Source organism: Neomonachus schauinslandi, chromosome 15, assembly GCF_002201575.2.
Source record: "Neomonachus schauinslandi chromosome 15, ASM220157v2, whole genome shotgun sequence".
In the NCBI taxonomy this organism is placed as follows: Eukaryota; Metazoa; Chordata; class Mammalia; order Carnivora; family Phocidae; genus Neomonachus; species Neomonachus schauinslandi.
Window position 1 is genome coordinate 40649805 of NC_058417.1, and position 20078 is coordinate 40669882.

Here is a 20078-nt window from a genome sequence, read left to right on the forward strand (position 1 = left end):
AAAGGCTTCTGAAAATGGACAGACCTGTGAGGTCAAGATTGGCCTCCCTCAGTGACTTTCAGTTCGGGGCTGTGGCCACAGAGACGATAGAAGACGCTCTGCTCCACCTGGCGCAGCAGAATGAGCAAGCCGTGCAGGAGGCTGCCGGCCGGATGGGCAGCTTCAGGGAGACCCGGATCGTGGGTGTGGACGCAGGGCTGGGGAACCGGTTTCATGGGAGACTTTGAGGCACCAACCTGGAGATTCAGTTGACCTTATTCATTCAAATAAGTGTTGTTAGTAACTACTAGATGCCAGGTACAGGGAATGGAGTGATGAACGAGAGCCACCAACACCCCACCCTTGGTTTCAACCCGTACAGAGTGCTTCTCCACACCACTTGGGAGAGCGAGACAGAACGGAGATTCAGTCCCTGCTTTGGAGGCTATTAGAACAAGTCTGGAAATGACTAGGTTCAAGGACGGTTAGATAAGTGACGTACCAGATAAAAGAAGCTTTTATGGGGATTGAAAGGAGTGATAGGGTGAGGTGAGGGCAGGAAGAATTAAGGTAGACCTCGAGGAAGGATGACATTTTGGTTGGTGAAGGTGGAGGAGAGGGACAGCGTTTCTACCAAAAGGGTATGATAACAGGAGTAAAGCCACGGAAATAGAGAAGCTTGGGGTGAGTGTGAGTACAGTGTTTAAGTCCAGGTTGTCCGGAGCATGTGGAAGAATAGTTGAAATTAGGACCAGAAAAGTAGTTTGGAGGCATTCCGTGTGGAATGCCAAGGGGAGGAGTTTATATGTAGCTTAGTAGGGAAACAAGAAGGCATTGAAGGTTTTCAAATATGGGAGTGATGTGACTTTAGCCTTTGCCCTAGAAAATATGTTGGCTGTGATGTAAAGAATGGTTTGGAGTAGAGACAGGTAGGAGGGAGGTAGACCAGTGGAGTCTGTGTCAGTAATTTAGGCAATAGGGCAGAGGGAATGACAAGGGAGGATGGATTAAAAACATTTCAGAGGTAAAATCTGGGGCTCTGCAATGGATGAATTTAAGAGGTGAAGAAGGCAAAGAAGACCATGCCAAAGGGTTGAGCCTAGGAAAATGGCAGTATAGTGGTGCCATTGAGAGAAACACATTCATTTAAAAAAGAGAACAGGAGGAAATGTGACCGTTGTTTGGGAAAGGAACAGCTTTGGTTTTTGGATCTACTGAGTTTCAAGTGCTTGTAGAACATCTAAAGGAGGGTTTCTAGTGAGCTGTTTAAAAAATAAGTCAGAAGAGAGGTCAGACCTAGAGACAAAGGTTTAGGAGGTATCTTCATAAAACTGACAGAGAATGAGTCTGAGAGGGAGAAAAGAGAAGCAAGCCAAGGACAGTTCCCTGGGAGACATTTTGTGTTCAGGCAATTGGAGTAGGAAGAAGAGTCATGAAGGGAACTAAAAATATGGTTGGGGAGGAAGGAATAGAACCAAGACACCTTTGGAAGCCAAGAGAGTTTCCAGAAGGATGATGGTCGGCAGTTTCACACGCCTCAGGGATATGAACGACGGAATAAAGGTTGCAAAAGGGTGATGCTATTTAATAATTTGGACATATTTGCTGGCCTTTGAGATCATTGTTTTAGCAAGTTGGGAAAAGTAGAAGGCAAACTACAGAACATTCAGGAATTCATGAGGAAGTGGAAGCAGCAGGTTTAAGCCAGGCTTTCAAGAAAGTTAACAGTGATGGAAACTAAGGAGATAAAAGAGCTCTAGCTTAAGAGGATGGAAGGGGAGGGTCTTTCAGTTAACAGATGGGTGTTTGTAGTGCAGGAGGGAGAGCCGGTAGGGAGGGGAGGCATAATCATCATCCATTGCACCTAACCCTAGCTCAGTTTTCTTGGCAAATTAAACTAGAAAATAGAAACAATCACCCAGATAATTCAGACCCAAACCAAACCAAAACCAAACTATATACTCACACACAAACAAAACAGAAATAAGGTCTAAACTCCAGCAAATGAAAGGACTAATGACATAATTATGTGTTCTAGGATATTTTGCTTAATTGCTTAAACTAATTATCTTCTGCATTGGGCACTGCTAGCAGGGCTTTAGTTTCTGTAACAGTAGGGTTTTATACATATGTATAACATGTGTCAAATAGACTGTTCAACTTTGTGCTAGCATGACTTCTACATGCCTAAGAAAGTCAAATTTTCTCTGAAGACACATGGTCATTTGACTATGCGTAATTCTTTACTGATCAGTGCTAAAAGTCCCAAGTTCTACAGGAGCTTCCTTTGTTGAGAAGTAACAGTTACCCTTGTTTCAACCCTCTAATGATATTGCAAACTAAATAAAATTCTATCTGGGGCTGTTCTTTCAAAGAGAAACATAGGCGGCCTAAGATCTTGCCAAGGTATCTTGCCCTTCCCACTTCCCCAGTGACTGTGCCCCCCCACACCAAAGTGGGCTATGTTCCCTGATTTAGGGGCTATTTCTTCAAAACAAGCCACTCTACAGTAACAAACGTGCTCCTGGGGAGAGGCTCAGCCACCACGGATTTACCCAACAAACCGGTGGTGGGGAGATGGTGTCCGCTGTAAGGTGAATCGTGCTTGTAAAGCGATGGGAGTTCTCCAGAGGGTGGTTACTAAACAAACAGTGTTATAAAGAATATTGAAGCTCCAGGAGGGACTTTTCCGTTCCTGTCAACATTCCACTGAAAACAGAATATACGGGTTACGGTTTTTATCCATCCAAGATTCTCCCTTGAAGCTGGAGGTTCCCAGCATGGTGTAGAGGCCAGCTCGACCAGCTGGTATGTTTGTGTGTAGCTGGCCAAGCCTTTTATCATCTGAGACCCACAGGAAGGCTCAAGGGTCACTGAGGGGGCTTGGTAAGCCCTTGTCTTTGGCGCTCAGTCAGCCTCCTTTTCGTGCCTCTGATCTGCCTGTTGGCAGGAAAGGGAACTCAGCTCAGCTTGTGTTGTTTCAGTCTCCTTTCTCACCCCCTGACCCTCTTCCCTTGGCCCCATCATGGCTTTTACACGATGCCAGGAGTTCACAGAGTGGTTTGGGTTGCACCTTGTGAGTTACTCTCTTCTTTCTTGTTTTGGCAGAGTTTGTTTTTCTCCTGTCTGAACAATGGTGTCTGGAGAAATCCGTGAGCTACCAGGCTGTAGAAATCCTAGAAAGGTAAAACACTGAGCATAGGCCTTTGTGAGTGGTACCTCTCAGAAGGACTAATGTACTCTTAAAAATCTTAAAAAAGAAAAAAAAAAGTACAGTTGCCCTTTAGTGCGAGACCTGGTTTGGCACCCTCTATTACTTGCAAATGTCCATTTCTCAGCCAGGGACTGAGATTGGAGAGGAGGAGATACCCCATAGTTTGCAGCACAAACTCCCTTTAGTTTGATGAGTATGGATTGTTTACTCTCCCCTTCCCTTCCTTATAGGTTTATGGTTAAGCAGGCAGAGAATATGAACAGGCAAGCCACGATCCAGCTGAGAGAGAAGAAGGAGGCTCAGAATTGGAAAGCTCTGAAAGAGCAGCTTTTCAACAAGTTTATCCTGCGTCTTGTGTCATGTGTTCAACTGGCAAGCAAACTTTCCTTCCACTACAAAGTAAGGAGCTGGGGTCCCTCCTGGGCACCTGAGTGTTAGCAGAAACCAGCTCGTCCACAGGCAACTGTGAGAAACCTCCTCCTAAGCTAGGTGTTACTACTCCTGTGGAAATTCCAGAGTGCAATTATGCTTCCTAAATAAGCACACCTCCTACACACACACACACACACACACACAGTCACACAGAGGCAGTTTTTAAATAGCCTGAAGTTATGTTCCCAAAGTGTAATTGCTGGACAGATGCCATCATTTATACAGGTCACCTTTCCTCCCCTTGGGCTCAAGGACAGTTTACGTAAGGTGCCTGAATTGCCAACAGGCGTATCAGTATTAAAGACAAACTGTTACATTTATAGAGGATAAAATGTTTCCATGCCCCTACCCACTGCCTGTATGATAAAATAACATTCCCGCAACAAAGATTCACTGTCTTATATGGCCAGAGGCTGCACTAGGTGCCATGGGTACAACAAGTAAAAATATTGCCTGCGCACTCAAGGAATCTATTATCCAGTGGGAGAAGACACACAGGCAAATAATGTGGGAGGGTGCTCCGATTAGTGTAGTATACCTCTGTGGCCTTGGAAAGTCAAGGAAGTGTATTTAGAGAAAATGACTTATTGAAGGGGGTAGGTAGGCGTGGGTAGGAGATGGGTGGATGCTAAGAAAGAGGGAGAGGAGTTCAGGAAAGCAGGGAGAGAGGAGAGGGAGGGCCCAGACACAGGAAGCAGCACGTGTACGGGCTTGGAGAACTGGACAGGCTCTGGAACTGCAAGTAATCCTATATGACAAGTGTGGGGCGTGAGGGGCAATTGCCAAGAGAGAAGACGCGATGAAGGCATGGGCTGGATTGTGAAAAGCTTTGTATGCTATGCCAAGATGTGTGACCTTTAGTCTGACACCCTTCTCTCTCTCCCTCTGTTTTGTTTTTCTTTGCTCAGATTATCAGCAACGTTACAGTCCTGAATTTCCTCCAGTATCTAGGGTATGTGCACACTAAAGAAGAACTGCTGGAGTCAGAGCTTGATGTTTTGAAGTCCCTGAACTTCCAAATCAATCTGCCCACTCCCCTGGCATATGTGGAGATGCTTCTGGAGGTTTTAGGTACTGTATTAAGTGTGTCAGGGGATGTGGGTTGGAATCTTCCATAGAAGGCAATAAGAATGTGCCCAGGGGCTTGGAAGCAGTGGGCAGAACCCGCCGATGAGAAACAGCAGGAAGCCTGGGATGACGGAGTCTGGTACCTGTCAGGGAAGGAAATTCAGGTCTCAGCACCTGGCTTCTATTTGGACTCACTAGGCACTCTCTTATTGCAAGATCAAAGAGGTGAATTTCTAGAGAGGCATGAGATAAGAGGGGAACAAACAAATATACTCTAATTGTATATACACGGCAGATGGAGATTTCTCTATCTCTCCCTTTATCCTTTGAAATTGACCTCCAACTAAAGAGGTTTCCTACAGTAGAACACATTAGCTCAAGAGCTTTGTCACGTGTCAGTGGTGATTATGCTCAGAGAGGACCCACTTACCACTCTTTGCCATGCCCATACCCCATCTAGGATACAATGGCTGCTTGGTCCCGGCCACACAGCTGCACGCAACCTGCCTGACCCTGCTCGACCTTGTCTATCTCCTGCACGAACCCATATACGAGAGCCTGCTGAGGGCTTCGATTGAAAACTCCGTACCCAGTCAGCTGCAAGGGTAAGGCAACTCCTTTAGGGTAGGCCTCTTCCAGAAACAGCAAGTTAGGAGCACACCTCGAGAACATACCACGGGAATGGAATTTACCCAATAAGGCATCCAGTCCACAGATAACCTGCGCAGGTTACCCAGTTTTAATGAACTCCCAGTATGTTGCTTAGATGCAGATGACTGAGCCCAATCAGCAAAAACCCAAAAGGATTTTGCTTTTAAATTTAAATGACTGCAGGTAATTAAAATACTTTCTTTTTCATAGTTCCTCCTTTACTTCTGCTTCGATTTGAGATTACTAGACTGCCTTTTAGCCGCTTAGGAAAAAAAGCCAGTCACAGGGTGGCGACTTGGACAAAAGTGTTTGATTACTGTAAAGTCAGACTGGTAAAAAGGCTCACAGTTGCAGTTACATTTGTTAGGGAGACAGATGGAACAACAAAGGCGGATAAACCAGTCAGGATCCCAGGTGGGTTAGGGGAGGGGGCCAATTAGCCATTTCCTTCCATATCTAAAAAAGTCCAAGATGATCAACAAAAACAACTCATAGTTGAAGTCCCATGGCCCTAGGATTTGGAAGATGAAGTTCCACTCAAGCTCCAAAATTAATATGGTTTTAATCTCTCAGGGAAAAGTTTGTTTCAGTGAAGGAAGACTTCATGCTGTTGGCAGTAGGAATCATTGCAGCGAGTGCTTTCATCCAAAACCACGAGTGTTGGAGCCAGGTGCGGACCACTGAGCAGGACTGGCATGATCAGAATTCACTTAATAGAAAGCATTCTCCCATCGGTTAAAGGAAAAGAGAAGACAACTTGTAAAAAATAAGTTGAGACCCAGCATGAGGATGAATAAGCAGGATTTGGGGGAGGAAACACTAGGGTAGGTCTGAAAAGCGCTCTCCAGTTTTTTCCCCTTGTGGAACTGGAAATGGAGGATCACGTCCAGCTTGTTCCTTTCCCTTTCTGATGATAACCCAGTTATGTTCAGGTCCAGTAAGTATATCCTCCCCAATAGAAGACAATGTCTAGGCCCAAATGCCCTCATCATATTTCACAGACCTTTTCTCTAGAAATGAACTGTCTAGCAGAAACTTTCCAGGCTAACACTATCAGGGTAAAGGGATCCTAATGTCATCTGGCCATTGGCAAACACTGGATCTGGATTTAATCTTCTCTGTAAACACAGAGAAACAAAAAAATTTACATCTGGCGTGAGAGAACAGCCCAAGCGTGCCTCTCTGTACGCTAAAACATGCTGAGATTATGTAGTAATACTAAATCTGTCTGTCTCTGAAGGTTGTGGGGCATTTGCAGAGCATCACTGGCATTGCCTTGGAAAGCATTGCTGAGTTCTCTTATGCAATCCTGACTCACAGCGTGGGAGCCAACACTCCGGGGCGACAGCAGCCTGTTCCCCCCCCACCTGGAGGCCAGAGCCCTGAGAGCCACCGCCTCCTCCAACACATGAGGCGCACTCAAGGCACGGAGTAGAAGCAGTCTTCTGTCATGGCGTTCAGCCCTCCTTTTGTTTACTCTCAGACTTGGGACAAAAGTTCCGAGTATCTTTTGAACTAAGTTTTGTATTCCAACTCCATGCTCCTTTTTCTGCGTCAGAGAGAGTTAAAGTTGACAAGCATGTCCTTTTTGCTGAATCAGACTGAAAATGTCAAGGAGCTGGGAGGAGACAGAACATTAGTGATGTTGGCTCGTTTTTGTTTAACAAGATATTTATAGCTTTTCCTTAACTGTTCATTTCATTGAGAGAGAACACCAGACATGGAAATTAGTATTAACCAGGGGCCTGAAAACTGGGACTGTTTGGGTGACCTTGACTGAGCTTCAAGGAGGCAGCCTTTATTTCCCCTTAAAGTTAGCTTAACATCTCTGTTCTGTCTTTGAGATGTACACAAACGGGGCTTCCTCTACAGCTGACTATTTCCACGAGTCTTTTTTAAAACTAACACTAATCCATCTCTAAACATGTTTCGACAGGATTTCCACATACTTGCACTTGAACTCAATACTCCCAGAATATAAAGTACTCTATCTTAGTCAACAAAAAAACCCAACAGCGCACCTCTGGGCAGTTATCAGACTGCAGTAAATCTTTTATTACAAATAATTAAATCTTTCCATAATGTCTCAGACAATATCAAACACCATTTCATATTTCTAACAGAGAGCAGAATAGGCAGTCAGCACGAGAACTGAGAAAAGACAAGTGTTAAATTTCAAGCTTCCAATCACACCACCTGGTGACCAAAGCTTATGTGTCACTTTCTCACGTTATCCAACTGTACGTCTCACACACCTCGTTGTCTCAGTGGAGACAGAAGTTTCTAGTTCATGGGGCGCCTGTGTGGCTTAGTTAAGCATCTGCGTCCGGCTCAGGTCATGATCCCGGGGTCCTGGGATTGAGTTCCGCATGGGGCTCCCTGCTCCGCGGGAAGCCTGCTTCTCCCTCTCCCACTCCCACTCCCCCTGCTTGTGTTCCCTCTCTCGCTGTGTCTCTCTCTGTCAAATGACTAAATAAAATCTTAAAAAAAAAAAAAGTTTCTAGTTCATATTGTAAGTGCAGGAAGTTGAGAGAGATAAAACCCAGTGAAAACACATCAATCTCAATTCAACTCAGTTAACAACAACAACAACAACAAAAGCAAATTTAAATTAGTTGTTTTGAGAGGAGAGAGGGCAAGGAAGGTATGGGGTTAAGAGTCAAAAATATGACAAAGGCTGGTAGCTCTGGAAACCATCTGTCACATGATACCCTAAAATAAAGTGGCTTTTGTGGATTTTTTTTCTTTTTTGGTATTGTAAACATGTGCTGTTTAATAGTACCCGAATTTAATTTAAAACATTTTTCTCTTTGCAAACAAAACAAAATTTAAAGCCTTTAAGGCAAACATTTCCCTAAGGAAAAAAAAAGTCATTTGTTATAAAACTGTGAGGACACCCAAGCAAGCCCCCACTTAAGATTCGTCAGCATGAACTTGAGAGCTTTTGTCCACTGTTCCTCAGAGTTAAACTGCGTTTTGATCGAATAGGAGCCGCCACTTCCTCCTGTGTCTTCAATCTTGCCCTTCTCCACATCCATCCTGCAGGTGAACACAGCAGAGCTCATTAGCAACTGAGACCCGAGTTAAGTCCGTTCCGGCAAACGGGCAGGGACGTGATCATGGGACCATTCGCGTCATTTTACCTATTAAAGAACTCTTGGCCAGGAATGGTAGTGTATTTTGGATTTGCTTGAAAGTCAAACATCAAGAAGGCTGTCACAAGAGCCTCATTGTCATTGCCGAGTACAGGGACAGGATACACACCCAAACAAATGAGAAGCCTGGGGCAGAGGGCACGTGGGGGTTACAGTACTCCTGACTGTTTTCCTAGGCATCCCTGAACTCATGGGGAGAGAAGGGAGGCAGAAGAATAGAAATGCTTTATTTTGGGGTGACAGAAGCAGCTCGACCTTACCCTCTTGAACTAAGGTCTCCTTCTATCACTGGGCTCCTACAAAATTTGACCAAAGGAAGCATTCCTGTCTATTTCCAAGGGCTTAAGGGGAAAAGCTTCCTGAAATCAGAGAGACGATTTGAGCTCTGTGCTAAGAAAATCCCCCCCAAAGCACCGAAGAGAATATTCTTTCTCCTCAGGGACCAGGCGGTCACATTTGGTCCTGCTCGGAGCGTTGCATCCGTCTCTGCCCATCAGTGTCATATGATTTTGCAGCATTTTCTGCTTTCCCACCATTTACACTATGTTTTGCTTCCATCCTTACTGTCCCTTCAATTCTGCTCAATTTGGTCCTACTCCAGGTTCATTCAGCATTAGGGGGTACTGACCTGTAAGGAAGACAAAAACGGGTCTCGCCTTTCTCTACCTCTTCTTTGAACTGCTGCACACAGTCCAGGAAAGCCACCATGGCATGGTCAAACTTGTTGTCCCAGAAAAACCGCAACCCCCCAGAGCAATATAACGGCAGCTCCTGCCCAAGAAGAGAGAGAACCAGCTAAGGGGATGGCACCGAGACAGGCTAGCAGAGACTGTTCCCAAGCCCAGCAACCTCTCGAGTCATGTTCTGTCTGTACTGCATGGGAACAGCCAACTCGGGCCCATATGAGGCACCTAGTCTGCTTCAGCATCACTGGAAATGGATTAAACAATCTCGCAGTGATTCCTTTCCCACCCTAGCATACACCTCCTCCTCTGGTCTGCCCTTAGCCCTTTTCAACGGATTGTAAAAACCTACTTTGTGTCTCTAGGCCCCGAAGAGCTAATCCTGACCTAGACAAGGCACTCAAGAAGACATGGGATCACGAGACACCTCGAAGAAAGAAACTAAGAAATGCTATTATCAAAAGTAAACCAGGGCGCCTGGGTGGCTCAGTCGTTAAGCGTCTGCCTTTGGCTCAGGTCATGATCCCAGGGTCCTGGGATCGAGTCCCACATCGGGCTCCCTGCTCTGCGGGAAGCCTGCTTCTCCCTCTCCCACTCCCCCTGCTTGTGTTCCTGCTCTCGCTATGTCTCTCTCTGTCAAATAAATAAATAAAATCTTTAAAAAAAAAAAAAGTAAACCATTCCGTCAGAAGGTACAAGGATTCTGCATTGCACTGAAAATGGGGCTTCCCGGAATACCTTAGATTTGTCTGTCAGAGACTCCAGATACGAATGGTTTCCATAGGGAACAAGTCGATACCTAAAATGGAGATGCACGTGGAGATGGATACAGGACTCCTGCTAAAGTGATTACTGGAATGTTATAACCCAGTGATTTTCAGGCTTCATCCTACCCAAGGACTACTTTTATTATTCCCACACCTCTCTCTCATCTCCCCATAGACTCCGGGTTTAAAAGATGTTGTTTACCGAACAAACTACATTTATTATATAATCGTCTGGGGGCCTTTCATTGGTACGTGTAGGTTTTGTTTAGGCTGAAAAAAAACAAAAGCTGAAAACAGCTTGAGGAACCACCAAGGTTCTAGAGACGCTGGGCTGGGGACCACAGCTCGGGTCGTGCAGTCCAAAGGCTGCTCGATGAGTGGAAAGAGTCCTGTCGTCAGGGGGAGAATCAGAAGAAGAGTCTCCACAGAGAGAAAAAGAAAACTCTCAGTGTGTTGGGAGCAAGGGCTCCTGCCACTGCAGAGTACCAAGCTGGAGATAACAGATTATATCAAGGACACACCACACCCCAAGAAAGGGGGGCATTTCTTACCTCTGAAATTTCAGACCCATCTTATTGGCCAGGGCATGGAGCAGCAACACCGTTTGACCCCAGGCAGCATTGATCTCATTCCATTCCACGGGAACACTGGGCAGGCGACCCAGTCGGAAGTTATTGATTGTGCCGAACTGTCCACTGTGCCTGGAGGAAGGCAGGAGGGTGGCGGGAAATACAGGGAGACCTTAACACTCAGCAATTTGAGACTTCCTGCTCGCACCTAAACCCTCACATAAATCTCTCTCCTCATCTCCACATTCATATACCTAAGCTCTACTTGGCACTTTATTTACTTATTTAAGTAAGCTCTATGCCCAACGTGGGGCTTGGACTCACGACCCCAGGATCAAGAGTCGCATGCTCTACCGACTGAGCCAGCCAGGTGCCCCTCTACTTGGCACTTTAAATACATGTCCAAACCGAAGTTGTCATCTCTCTCCTTGTGCTCAGATGCCAAAGTAGAAACGGGGACATCATTCTTGAATGCTCTCTCTCTGCTCCCTCCCCTCAAAAACCACCAAGCTCTCTTGATTGGACTTCCTAAGTCTCTTCAATCTACTTTTTTCCAAGCTCAATGCTGCTGCTCTATCTTTTCCTGCTTAGAGTCCTAGGACAAGTCTCCTTACCACTGGCACTGCCCTCCTCCCCCCAATACTTCCCACTCCGCAGGTGAAGGGATCATTCACAAACGCAAATGCTAATTATGTCAGCTCTCTGCCTAAAATGCTTTAGTGGTTTCCACTGCCCTTTGGATGAAGCCCAAATCCCTTCATGAGGCCTACGAGCTCCCTGGGGAACTGGTCACTCTCCAGCTTCATATCCTGTCACTCTCCCCTTTACACTCAATCTCCAGTCACAATAAGCTCCTTTCAGGTCTCTGGACTCATCACTCCCACGTTCCTCTGTTTCTTTGCACATGACGTTCCTCTACCAGGAACAACCCCCCCTGCAGACTTCCACTTCATGTCTCAGCTTCAACATCAACCTCCCCTGGGGCAAACTTTCCATGTGGCCTTCCCAAACTGAGCCAAGTGCCTTTATGTGGCCCCAGAGCCCCCCTGAGGTTCACAGTTATCACGTCGCATTACAACAGCCTATCACATACCCATCCCTTCCACGAGATTCTAAGCAACTAGAAGGTAGAACACATGTTGTGTGCTGTTGCCCTTCTGGTGCTTAACACACTGCCTGCCATGTACGAGATGCTCAGCAATACTAGTTAAATGGACAAAACGTCGAATAAATACATCAGTGATCCTAGGGGCAGCACCCAGGCAGATGACAAGGTTTTCGTGGGACTGGAGGGCTCAGATCTTTTCCTTTCCTTGGGGGAGTGGATGTCACCAAGCTCTAGAATTCCAACCCCCAGAGGTGCCTATCCCATCACAGGGAACAAAAGCAGCCTGGACGGGGCGACCGTGTACAGTCTCATTTCGTGGGAGGCGGCCACCTCGGCCTAGTGGTCAGCAGCTAAGGTGCAGGTGTGCCGTGCTCCCCAGGCCCTCCTCACCCTCCAGCCCGCATTACCAGATGTGGAAGGTCGCATTGAAGACATTAGTTTTCTTCAGCTTGTCCAGCTGCATCTGGGCATAACGCATCTGGTTTTCCACACTCTTCAGCTCATCGTCCAGCTCCAGCTGTTGTCGCTTAAATTCACTGTACTCCCTCTGATACCTGTGAGCAGCAAGGTGGCCATTGAAGGCTGTTGGTTTGGGGCTGAAATTTCTCTCTCACCACCCCTCATAACAATTTAGTCTGGTGGTTTTGGTGAGACCTAGTTACAGCATCCTTTCCATTTGGCACAGATCCCATTCAAAGGAACATACAGGCCCTAGCTGTTCTGTCTGCAGGGGACAGAAAGGTCTCAAATTCTAGCTGCCCATATGCAAAGGGCAGAGGAAAATAGGACTCTCCTAAACCAAGGCCATGCGCCTCTTGTATTTCTGATCTTTTACAAAAGTGAGGTGAGGGGGTTAAGAGTGGCTTCTTCTGTGAAATGACGGTAATTGAACTTCCAGAACTTCACTTCTGTGCATATAACTGTCCTCTATAGTTAGCATACACCATTTCCAAGGGAACTCATTCACGACTTCGAAAAAAGTAACTTTTTTCTCTGTCCATCACTTCCCCAACTTTAGTTAGTGTGGACACTGGATCTCCTCCTCTGGACAGAGGGCTCTCTCAGGTCAAGATCACCAGTGAGGGGCGCCTAGGTGGCTCAATTGTTAAGCATCTGCCTTTGGCTCAGGTCATGATCCCAGGGTCCTGGGATCGAGCCCCACATCAGGCTCCCTGCTCAGCGGGAAGCCTGCTTCTCCCTCTCCCACTCCCCCTGCTTGTGTTCCCTCTCTCACTGTGTCTCTCTGTCAAATAAATAAATAAAATCTTAAAAAAAAAATTAAAAAAAGATCACCAGTGAAATTTTTGGGCTGGGAAGGAACGAATGTAGGCCAACATGCTCATCTTTCCAGAGGAGGATGCCAGGTTGGGTGGCTGACTTACAGTTCCCTACACGGCAGAAAGGCAACTAGAACCCTCGTTTCTCTGCTCTCTATTTAACCGACATGCTTTTTTCACTTAATTAGGTGGACCCCTCATACAGAACCCTCCCAACAGCCCTCAAGAAATAGGGCCTGGAAACAGTATGTGGGATCTGGAGCAGACAAGCTGCCAAATGACAGGTGACTGCAGCTTACAAACTACTCAGACACAGTCAGTGAGAAGCCACTTCTCCTCCTGGAGTGTCGAGGCCAGGAAGACAGAGGAACAGGGTGACCACTCACTGAGCTTCCTCCTGATCCAGTCTCTCAGCCTCAGCCTGGACCTTCTCGAGATTTTCCGCCACTATCTTGCGGTTCTTTTCCACATCTTCCAGCTCCTGGATCAGCCTCTCCTCCTCTAATGCCAGCTCCTTTAGCTCCCTCTGTAGCTGTTCACTGTCGTCCTCATTCATCTGCTCTAAGAGCTCTAAACAGCGTCTGCCAAGGACACAGGCAGAATATACTCACTGCAGGGAACCTGTTACGCTGTTTACCTGAGTGGAGCACAGCTCCCGGGGAAAAGCCAAGCAGTCTGAGAGCAGGCACAGCTCTCGGGTTCCGGGCACTAGTTCTAGAGGCACTCACTTGTAGTTCTGACACTCATTTTCAGTGACGTTGAGCTGAGTGTCCAGTTGGTCTAAAAGAGTGTCTGTGCATTCCTCACACAGCGGGTGATCCACATCGGTCTGGCCTGACATGATGTCAAAAAGGTCCCCAGTGACCTGGAAGTGTGGGGTGGGGGAGAGTCAGGGTAGGGCCTGCCCCAGGCGACCTGTCATGCCACCCGCTCTAGCAGCCAGGCCCACCGCTGGACGCCGCAACACTGCCCACTTGCCTTCAGTCTTCGGCTGAGATTCTCCATGGTGCCGCCATCAGATGCCTCCCCGATCAGAGTGAAGCTGTTGGCACTTTCTGTAGACATCATCCTGCAGACAGCCCCCCGCCCACGGGCCACATGAGGGAGCAGAGAGGCCTCCTCCACCTACTGCAGGTTCAGTGGCAGAGACTCTCAAGCACCGGCTGAGGGGCCTCAAGGCGCATACCCACTCCTAGCCCGACTGACCTCCCAAGGGTACCTCTCTCCCAAGGGAAGGCCATGCTGGTCTTCCACAGGGGCACTCAGCACGAAGGTTGGCCTGGATGGACTAAGGAGGGAGAGGGGGCATCAAAAACTGACACGTGTGTGTGTCTACAGTAGAAAAGGAAGGAGAATCAGGAAAGACCATTTTTAAATATCCTACCACTCGCCAGTAGCCTTCACATGCATCAACAACTAAGAACCTGAACGTCTAACAACATCTACTATTTTAAAGCTTTTCAAGAGCCCATCTCTTTTATTAGTCATTCACTCCCTCAGACTTTTCTTGATTCTTCATCAAGACAGCCACTGTCCCTTCCCACTGTGTGAATGGCTACAGGGAAAACCAATACTGGAAAGTGATGGGCCAGGTATAAGAGAATACATCTTTTCTGGAAGAGCCAAAAGGCTCGGTGATTTATCTCCATCACCTGGCTCCAGGTCTCAATTCTGGGTTTCATTAAAATTCTACTGGCCTTTGGCAAGGAACAGGGGGCTGGGGAGTGGTAGGCACCTGGCTGGGGGGATGAATCTGCGAGAGACACCATCCTGGCGAGTTTCAAGAAATGGCTCCTGGGAAGGAAATAAGAGGGCGTTATAATTCTGGCAGCTTAGAGGTGGAGTCCCAAACAGTCTCAGCAATATCTGGCTTTACCCTTGATGGACAACTGCAGGACTTGATAAACCACAGAGACTTAAGAAATAGGTGTTACCTAGCCAATCCTTGGATATGTGCACTAAGAAAGGACCCCTGGTACAGACAAACCCCAAGTCCCATGTGATTTTTTGTGGGAAACATCTCCTATGTTATACTTTATTGTAGTTAAATTTGTATTTTCTCAACACTTACCAGTTAGGGGTAGGGGAAAGAATGCCCTGAATCACGGCACAGGGAAAAAGCCAGATCAGATTGCAATGAAGTTTGCCATGGCATACAACAAAGTAGATAATTTATATGCTTTTGATATTTTGATATAATTTATATATGATCAAATTCTTATGACATCTACGTTTGACAAAGTAAATTATCACTGACATTATCACAGTTTAAAAATGACATGTTTGGGGCACCTGCATGGCTCGGTCAGTTAAGCATCTGCCTTCGGCTCAGGTCAGGAGCTCAGGGTCCCAGGATCAAGCTCCGCATTGGGCTCCCTGCTCAGCAGAGAGTCTGCTTCTCCCTCTCCTTCTGCCCTCCCCGCCCCCACTCGTGCGCATGCACTCTCAAATAAAATCTTTAAATAAATAAACATGACATGTTCTCTAGTAGTGACAATGCTTTCTGGCTAGAGTAATTACACTCTAGTCCAAACCAAGCTACTTTTGAGAACGGAGAGGAGTGAATATTAATAATTAGCTAGGACAACGGATGTAAACTAGGCATGCCTTGGGATGACCTGGACACACAGATCATCTCGTCTCCCACCTATAATGGCTTGTAATTCTGCTTCAAATAAAAAGCCTCTCCCCACATTTTTTAATTATGCCTCATTCAGTCATCGTGTGACCTCAGCTGCACTTCAGGATCTCCCTGATGACCCACAGTGGCCCGATCATGTAGAACATCTCTTGTTAACCAGAGATCCCAAAGGTCTGGGGACTCCTGAAGCACCAAGTACCCTGCAGAAACCCAGTGTGCATTGCAGTGTTGCATACCTCTCCTGAGTTAGCCTCTTCCTCTTGGGTCTCTCCTGGTTTCACCTGGGCTGTGGCAAGTAATGGAGCTAAGGATAAGGAAAATATTAGAGTTAGGAAGAGTCTTTTTTTTTTTTTTTTTAAAGATTTTATTTATTTATTTGAGACAGAGAGAATGAGAGACAGAGAGCATGAGAGGGAGGAGGGTCAGAGGGAGAAGCAGACTCCCTGCTGAGCAGGGAGCCCGATGTGGGACTCGATCCCGGGACTCCAGGATCATGACCTGAGCCGAAGGCAGTCGTTTAACCAACTGAGCCACCCAGGCGCCCCCAGAGTTAGGAAGAGTCTTAACAAAACTGGAGTGTGGGCGCCTGGGTGGCTCAGTCAGTTAAGTGTCTGCCTTCGGCTCAGGTCATGATCCCAGGTTCCCGGGATCGAGTCCCGCGTCAAGCTCCCTGCTCAGAGGGGAGTCTGCTTCTCCCTCTGCCTCTGCCTGCCGCTCTGCCTACTTGTGCTCTCTCTGTCAAATAAATAAAACCTTAAAAAAAAAAAAAAAGCTGGAGTGTCTATGAAAGTATGGGAAAACAAAAAAAATCCTCATCACCACTCCCACCTCCACCTTTTTTTTTTTTTTTAAAGATTTTATTTATTTATTCATGATAGAGAGAGAGAGAGAGAGAAACAGAGGGAGAAGCAGGCTCCCAAGGAGCAGGGAGCCCGATGCGGGACTCGATCCCAGGACCCCGGGATCGTGACCCGAGCCGAAGGCAGACGCTTAACCATCTGAGCCACCCAGGCGCCCCTCCACCTTTTTCTTAAAGTACCATTTGCACATAGATAAATCTTTTGTCTTCCTCCCCTTACCCCCATTAAATCAGATTAAGGAATTGTTAAATTTTTCCCACTGTAGTATCATGATTGTGGTTTTTTTAATTTAATTTTATTTATTTATTTGACAGAGAGAGAGACAGCAAGAGAGGGAACACAAGCAGGAGAAGTGGGAGAGGGAGAAGCAGGCTTCCTGCAGAGCAGGGAGCCCAATGTGGGGCTCAATCCCAGGACCCTGGGATCATGACCTGAGTCAAAGGCAGATACTTAATGACTGAGCCACCAGGCGCCCCATGATTGTGTTTTTAAAAAGATACCTTATCTTTCAAAAAGACTTACCAAAACATTTACAGTATTTTTATGTTTGGGATTTGCTCCAAAATAATTCGGGGTGGGAGGGGAATAGATGGGGCTGTAGATGAAACATGATTTAAATATGCACTGATAATTGTCGAGGCTAGATGATGGGTATGTGAAGGTTCCTTATATACTCTGAAGTTTTCCATAACAAAAGTTAACATCCCCTTTCCTCCAGAATAACTTGGAAGGAACACGAGGGAACTTTCTGGGAAGATGAAACCTTTCTACCTCCCAGTGATCTGAGTAACATGAGTGTATCCATTTTGTCAAAAATGTACAGCTAAGATTTGTACATTTAAAGGCATGACATTTTTAAAAAAGAATAAAAAACAGGGGCGCCTGGGTGGCTCAGTTGGTTGAGCGACTGCCTTCGGCTCAGGTCATGATTCTGGAGTCCCGGGATCGACTCCCGCATAGGGCTCCCTGCTTGGCAGGGAGTCTGCTTCTCCCTCTGACCCTCCTCCCTCTCATGCTCTCTGTCTCTCATTCTCTCTGTCTCAAATAAATAAATAAAATCTTTCTTAAAAATAAATAAATAAAAAATAAAAATGAATAAAAAACAAAATAATTGAACGGGGATGGGAGGTGAGTGAAGATACAGAGAACACAAGAATAGCAGAATGTGGCTTATGGTTGAAGCTGGGTGATGGATATGAGGGAGCTTGTTATGCTATTCCCTTGACTATATGATTGAAATTTTCTGTAATAAAGGTTAAAAACATATTAAAGAGTTAATTCCACTCAAAAAGAGAAGTTGGTAGCAATGATAATAGCTAACACTTGAGTACTATTTGCCCAGCATATCCCTAAGTACTTATGTTCTTCATCATATTTGATCGTTACAACTACCCTGAGGTCGTTTTACCTTTTACAGATAAAGAAACCAAGAAACCCAGGCTTAGAAAGTAAAGTAATAGGGCGCCTGGGTGGCTCAGTCGGTTAAGCGGCTGCCTTCGGCTCAGGTCATGATCCCCGGGTCCTGGGATCAAGTCCTGCATCGGGCTCCCTGCTCTGCGGGGAGCCTGCTTCTCCCTCTCCCTCTGCCTACTTGTGTTCTCTCTCTATCTCTCTGTCAAATAAATAAATAAAATCTTAAAAAAAAAAAAAAGTAAAGTAACTTGCAAAAAGCCATTCAGCTAGTAAATGACACTTACGATTTAGGAGGCCAAGGCCTTATCCATTAGGCGACTGGGGCGACACTTACGATTTAAATCCAAGCAGGCTGACTCTGGACCCTAGAGCTTAAACTACCTATTCAGTCTTTTCTTTCTTTTGTCTCTAACTTCATCTCACTTCTTGGGATTTTTAGACTCTGTTCCTCCATTTACCTGCTGTTGGCCACTGGATAAGTCACTTAACCTCTCTGAGCCTCAATCCCTCATCTGTAAAATGATGACTGTACTCTTCCATTGGGGTTGTTGCAGGGATAAATGATGTAATGCATGTAATGCACTTGCTATATGATAAGCCCTCATCAAATACTGCTTATTATTATATATACATATTCCTTTACTCTGAAACAGCAAGAGCAGAAAACTAAGGAGCTTTCCTTAAAATAGGAAGTTCTCAGAAGCACAATGTCAGAACTCCTTCATGCTCCCGATGACAAAACAGGGAGCCTAGAGATGAAATGACTTTCCTAGGTTCACAGCAAGTTTGTGGCAGATTACAAAGATAGCCACCTTAAGACATACATCTCCAAAATTGACCACTTTCCACGATCTTGACCACCCTCTTTCCAAGGGTCTCCCTGACCTGTGAGCTCCTGGATGGTGACACGATCCAGGATCTTGAAGCTCGTGTCCAGTTTCAGGGGCTGGCTGCAACGCTGGCACACGAAGCTCACCTGCATGGTGCTGCTGGAGGTTTTAGACCCCTCCATCCCTGGCGTGGTAGAGAAGAGGCGATGTTAGGTTGAATCAGAGCCCTTGAACCCTAGGTCCGGGGCTACCACCTGCCTTGCTGGTACAGTGAACGGGGCAAATCCTCCCCCACGCCGTTTCCTGTAGGAGCGGTCGTACACCAGGCGGACCCGTTTCCGGGGCAGCCCTGGCAAAGGCAGTTTACCAGCCCAGAGTCAGGGAGCGGCTTCGACAGGGGCTGTCAGGGTTCCCAGGTTCCCTTCTAAAGCCCCGGTTCAGCCCCCGACGCTCGTCACCTCGGGACCCGGAGCCCGCCACCCTGGTCCGGTCTACCGCGGGGGCACCGTGGCGTCGGGTCTGCCCCGGAGCGAGGCCTCCAGAGCTGCCATCGCCCAGTCTTCTGCTACTTCCCGGTCGGCCAGCAGAGGACTTCCGCCCGGACGGGACGTGACGTCATGACCGTCTTGCTGTCGCTCGGGAGGTCGGTCCCGGTCTACTCTCTTACGGGCCCCGCCGCGCCACCTAGAGGCTGAGCTGGGAAGTGCGGCAGGCATGGGCCGGTGGGCAATGGTAGCCAGGGGAGATGCAAGGACCGAGTTGGAAAAGAATGAGGAGCCTCACCCGATCTGTAATTCTGTGACTTTTCTTTAGATTTGTTACTTCTGAGCGGAACCACTTTAATTCTTCTTGCAGTATCAGTTTTAAAAGTTTCCTCTTGGGGGAGCTGGGCTTCTTTCAAATGCCCCTGAAAGAGTGGTAGACACGCTTGGAGGGGAAGGTGAGGAGGTAAATTTTATCGTGTTTTATTGTGTATTTTCAAATTTCAGTTACAGGGCACCTGGGTGGCTCAGTCGTTTAAGCATCTGCCTTCGGCTCAGGTCGTGATCCCAGGGTTCTGGGATCCAGTCCCGCATCGGGCTCTCTGCTCAGCGGGGAGCCTGCTTCTCCCTCACACTCTCCCTCTGTGCTTTCTCTCTCGCGCTCTCAAATAAATAAATAAAATCTTTTAAAAAGATATAAAATTTCAGTTATTAATTAGGAAAAATCAAGCGCTTCAGATATCAAATATTCAGTTATTAAAATTATAAAACTAAAACTTTTTTTTTTAAAGATTTTTATTTATTTATTTGAGAGAGAGAATGAGAGACAGAGAGCATGAGAGGGAGGAAGGTCAGAGGGAGAAGCAGACTCCCTGCCGAGCAGGGAGCCCGATGCGGGACTCGATCCCGGGACTCCAGGATTATGACCTGAGCCGAAGGCAGTCGCTCA

The 20078-nt window shown here is 46.8% G+C and overlaps 2 protein-coding genes across 6 annotated transcripts; one reads left to right on the forward strand and one right to left on the reverse strand.

Annotated features, from left to right (window-relative positions):
- Window positions 1-14: 14 nt before the first annotated feature.
- Window positions 15-6756, forward strand: CNTD1 (cyclin N-terminal domain containing 1). The gene is given in 8 exon segments (XM_021681673.1): window positions 15-183; window positions 3088-3163; window positions 3424-3592; window positions 4534-4696; window positions 5154-5298; window positions 5918-6014; window positions 6585-6701; window positions 6703-6756. Coding segments are annotated over 8 exon segments (990 nt in total).
- Window positions 6757-7770: 1014 nt separating this feature from the next.
- On the reverse strand, window positions 7771-19243 carry BECN1 (beclin 1). 5 transcript variants are annotated; one of them, XM_021681668.2, is made up of 12 exons: window positions 19106-19243; window positions 18703-18831; window positions 15781-15848; window positions 14639-14697; window positions 13882-13972; window positions 13632-13768; window positions 13290-13484; window positions 12034-12180; window positions 10501-10650; window positions 9921-9981; window positions 9128-9270; window positions 7771-8383 (listed from the first exon to the last, which is right to left on the reverse strand). In XM_021681668.2, exons 2-12 carry the CDS (start codon window positions 18827-18829, stop codon window positions 8215-8217), a joined length of 1347 nt encoding a protein of 448 aa, XP_021537343.1. In that variant the 5' UTR covers window positions 18830-18831; window positions 19106-19243; the 3' UTR covers window positions 7771-8214. The 5 variants fall into 5 exon arrangements, with proteins under 5 accessions (XP_021537343.1, XP_021537344.1, XP_021537345.1 ...); XM_021681669.2 differs by lacking the exon at window positions 13290-13484 and having other exon boundaries at window positions 19106-19227; XM_021681670.2 differs by lacking the exons at window positions 9128-9270; window positions 9921-9981 and having other exon boundaries at window positions 19106-19227.
- Between the last annotated feature and the right edge of the window lie 835 nt (window positions 19244-20078).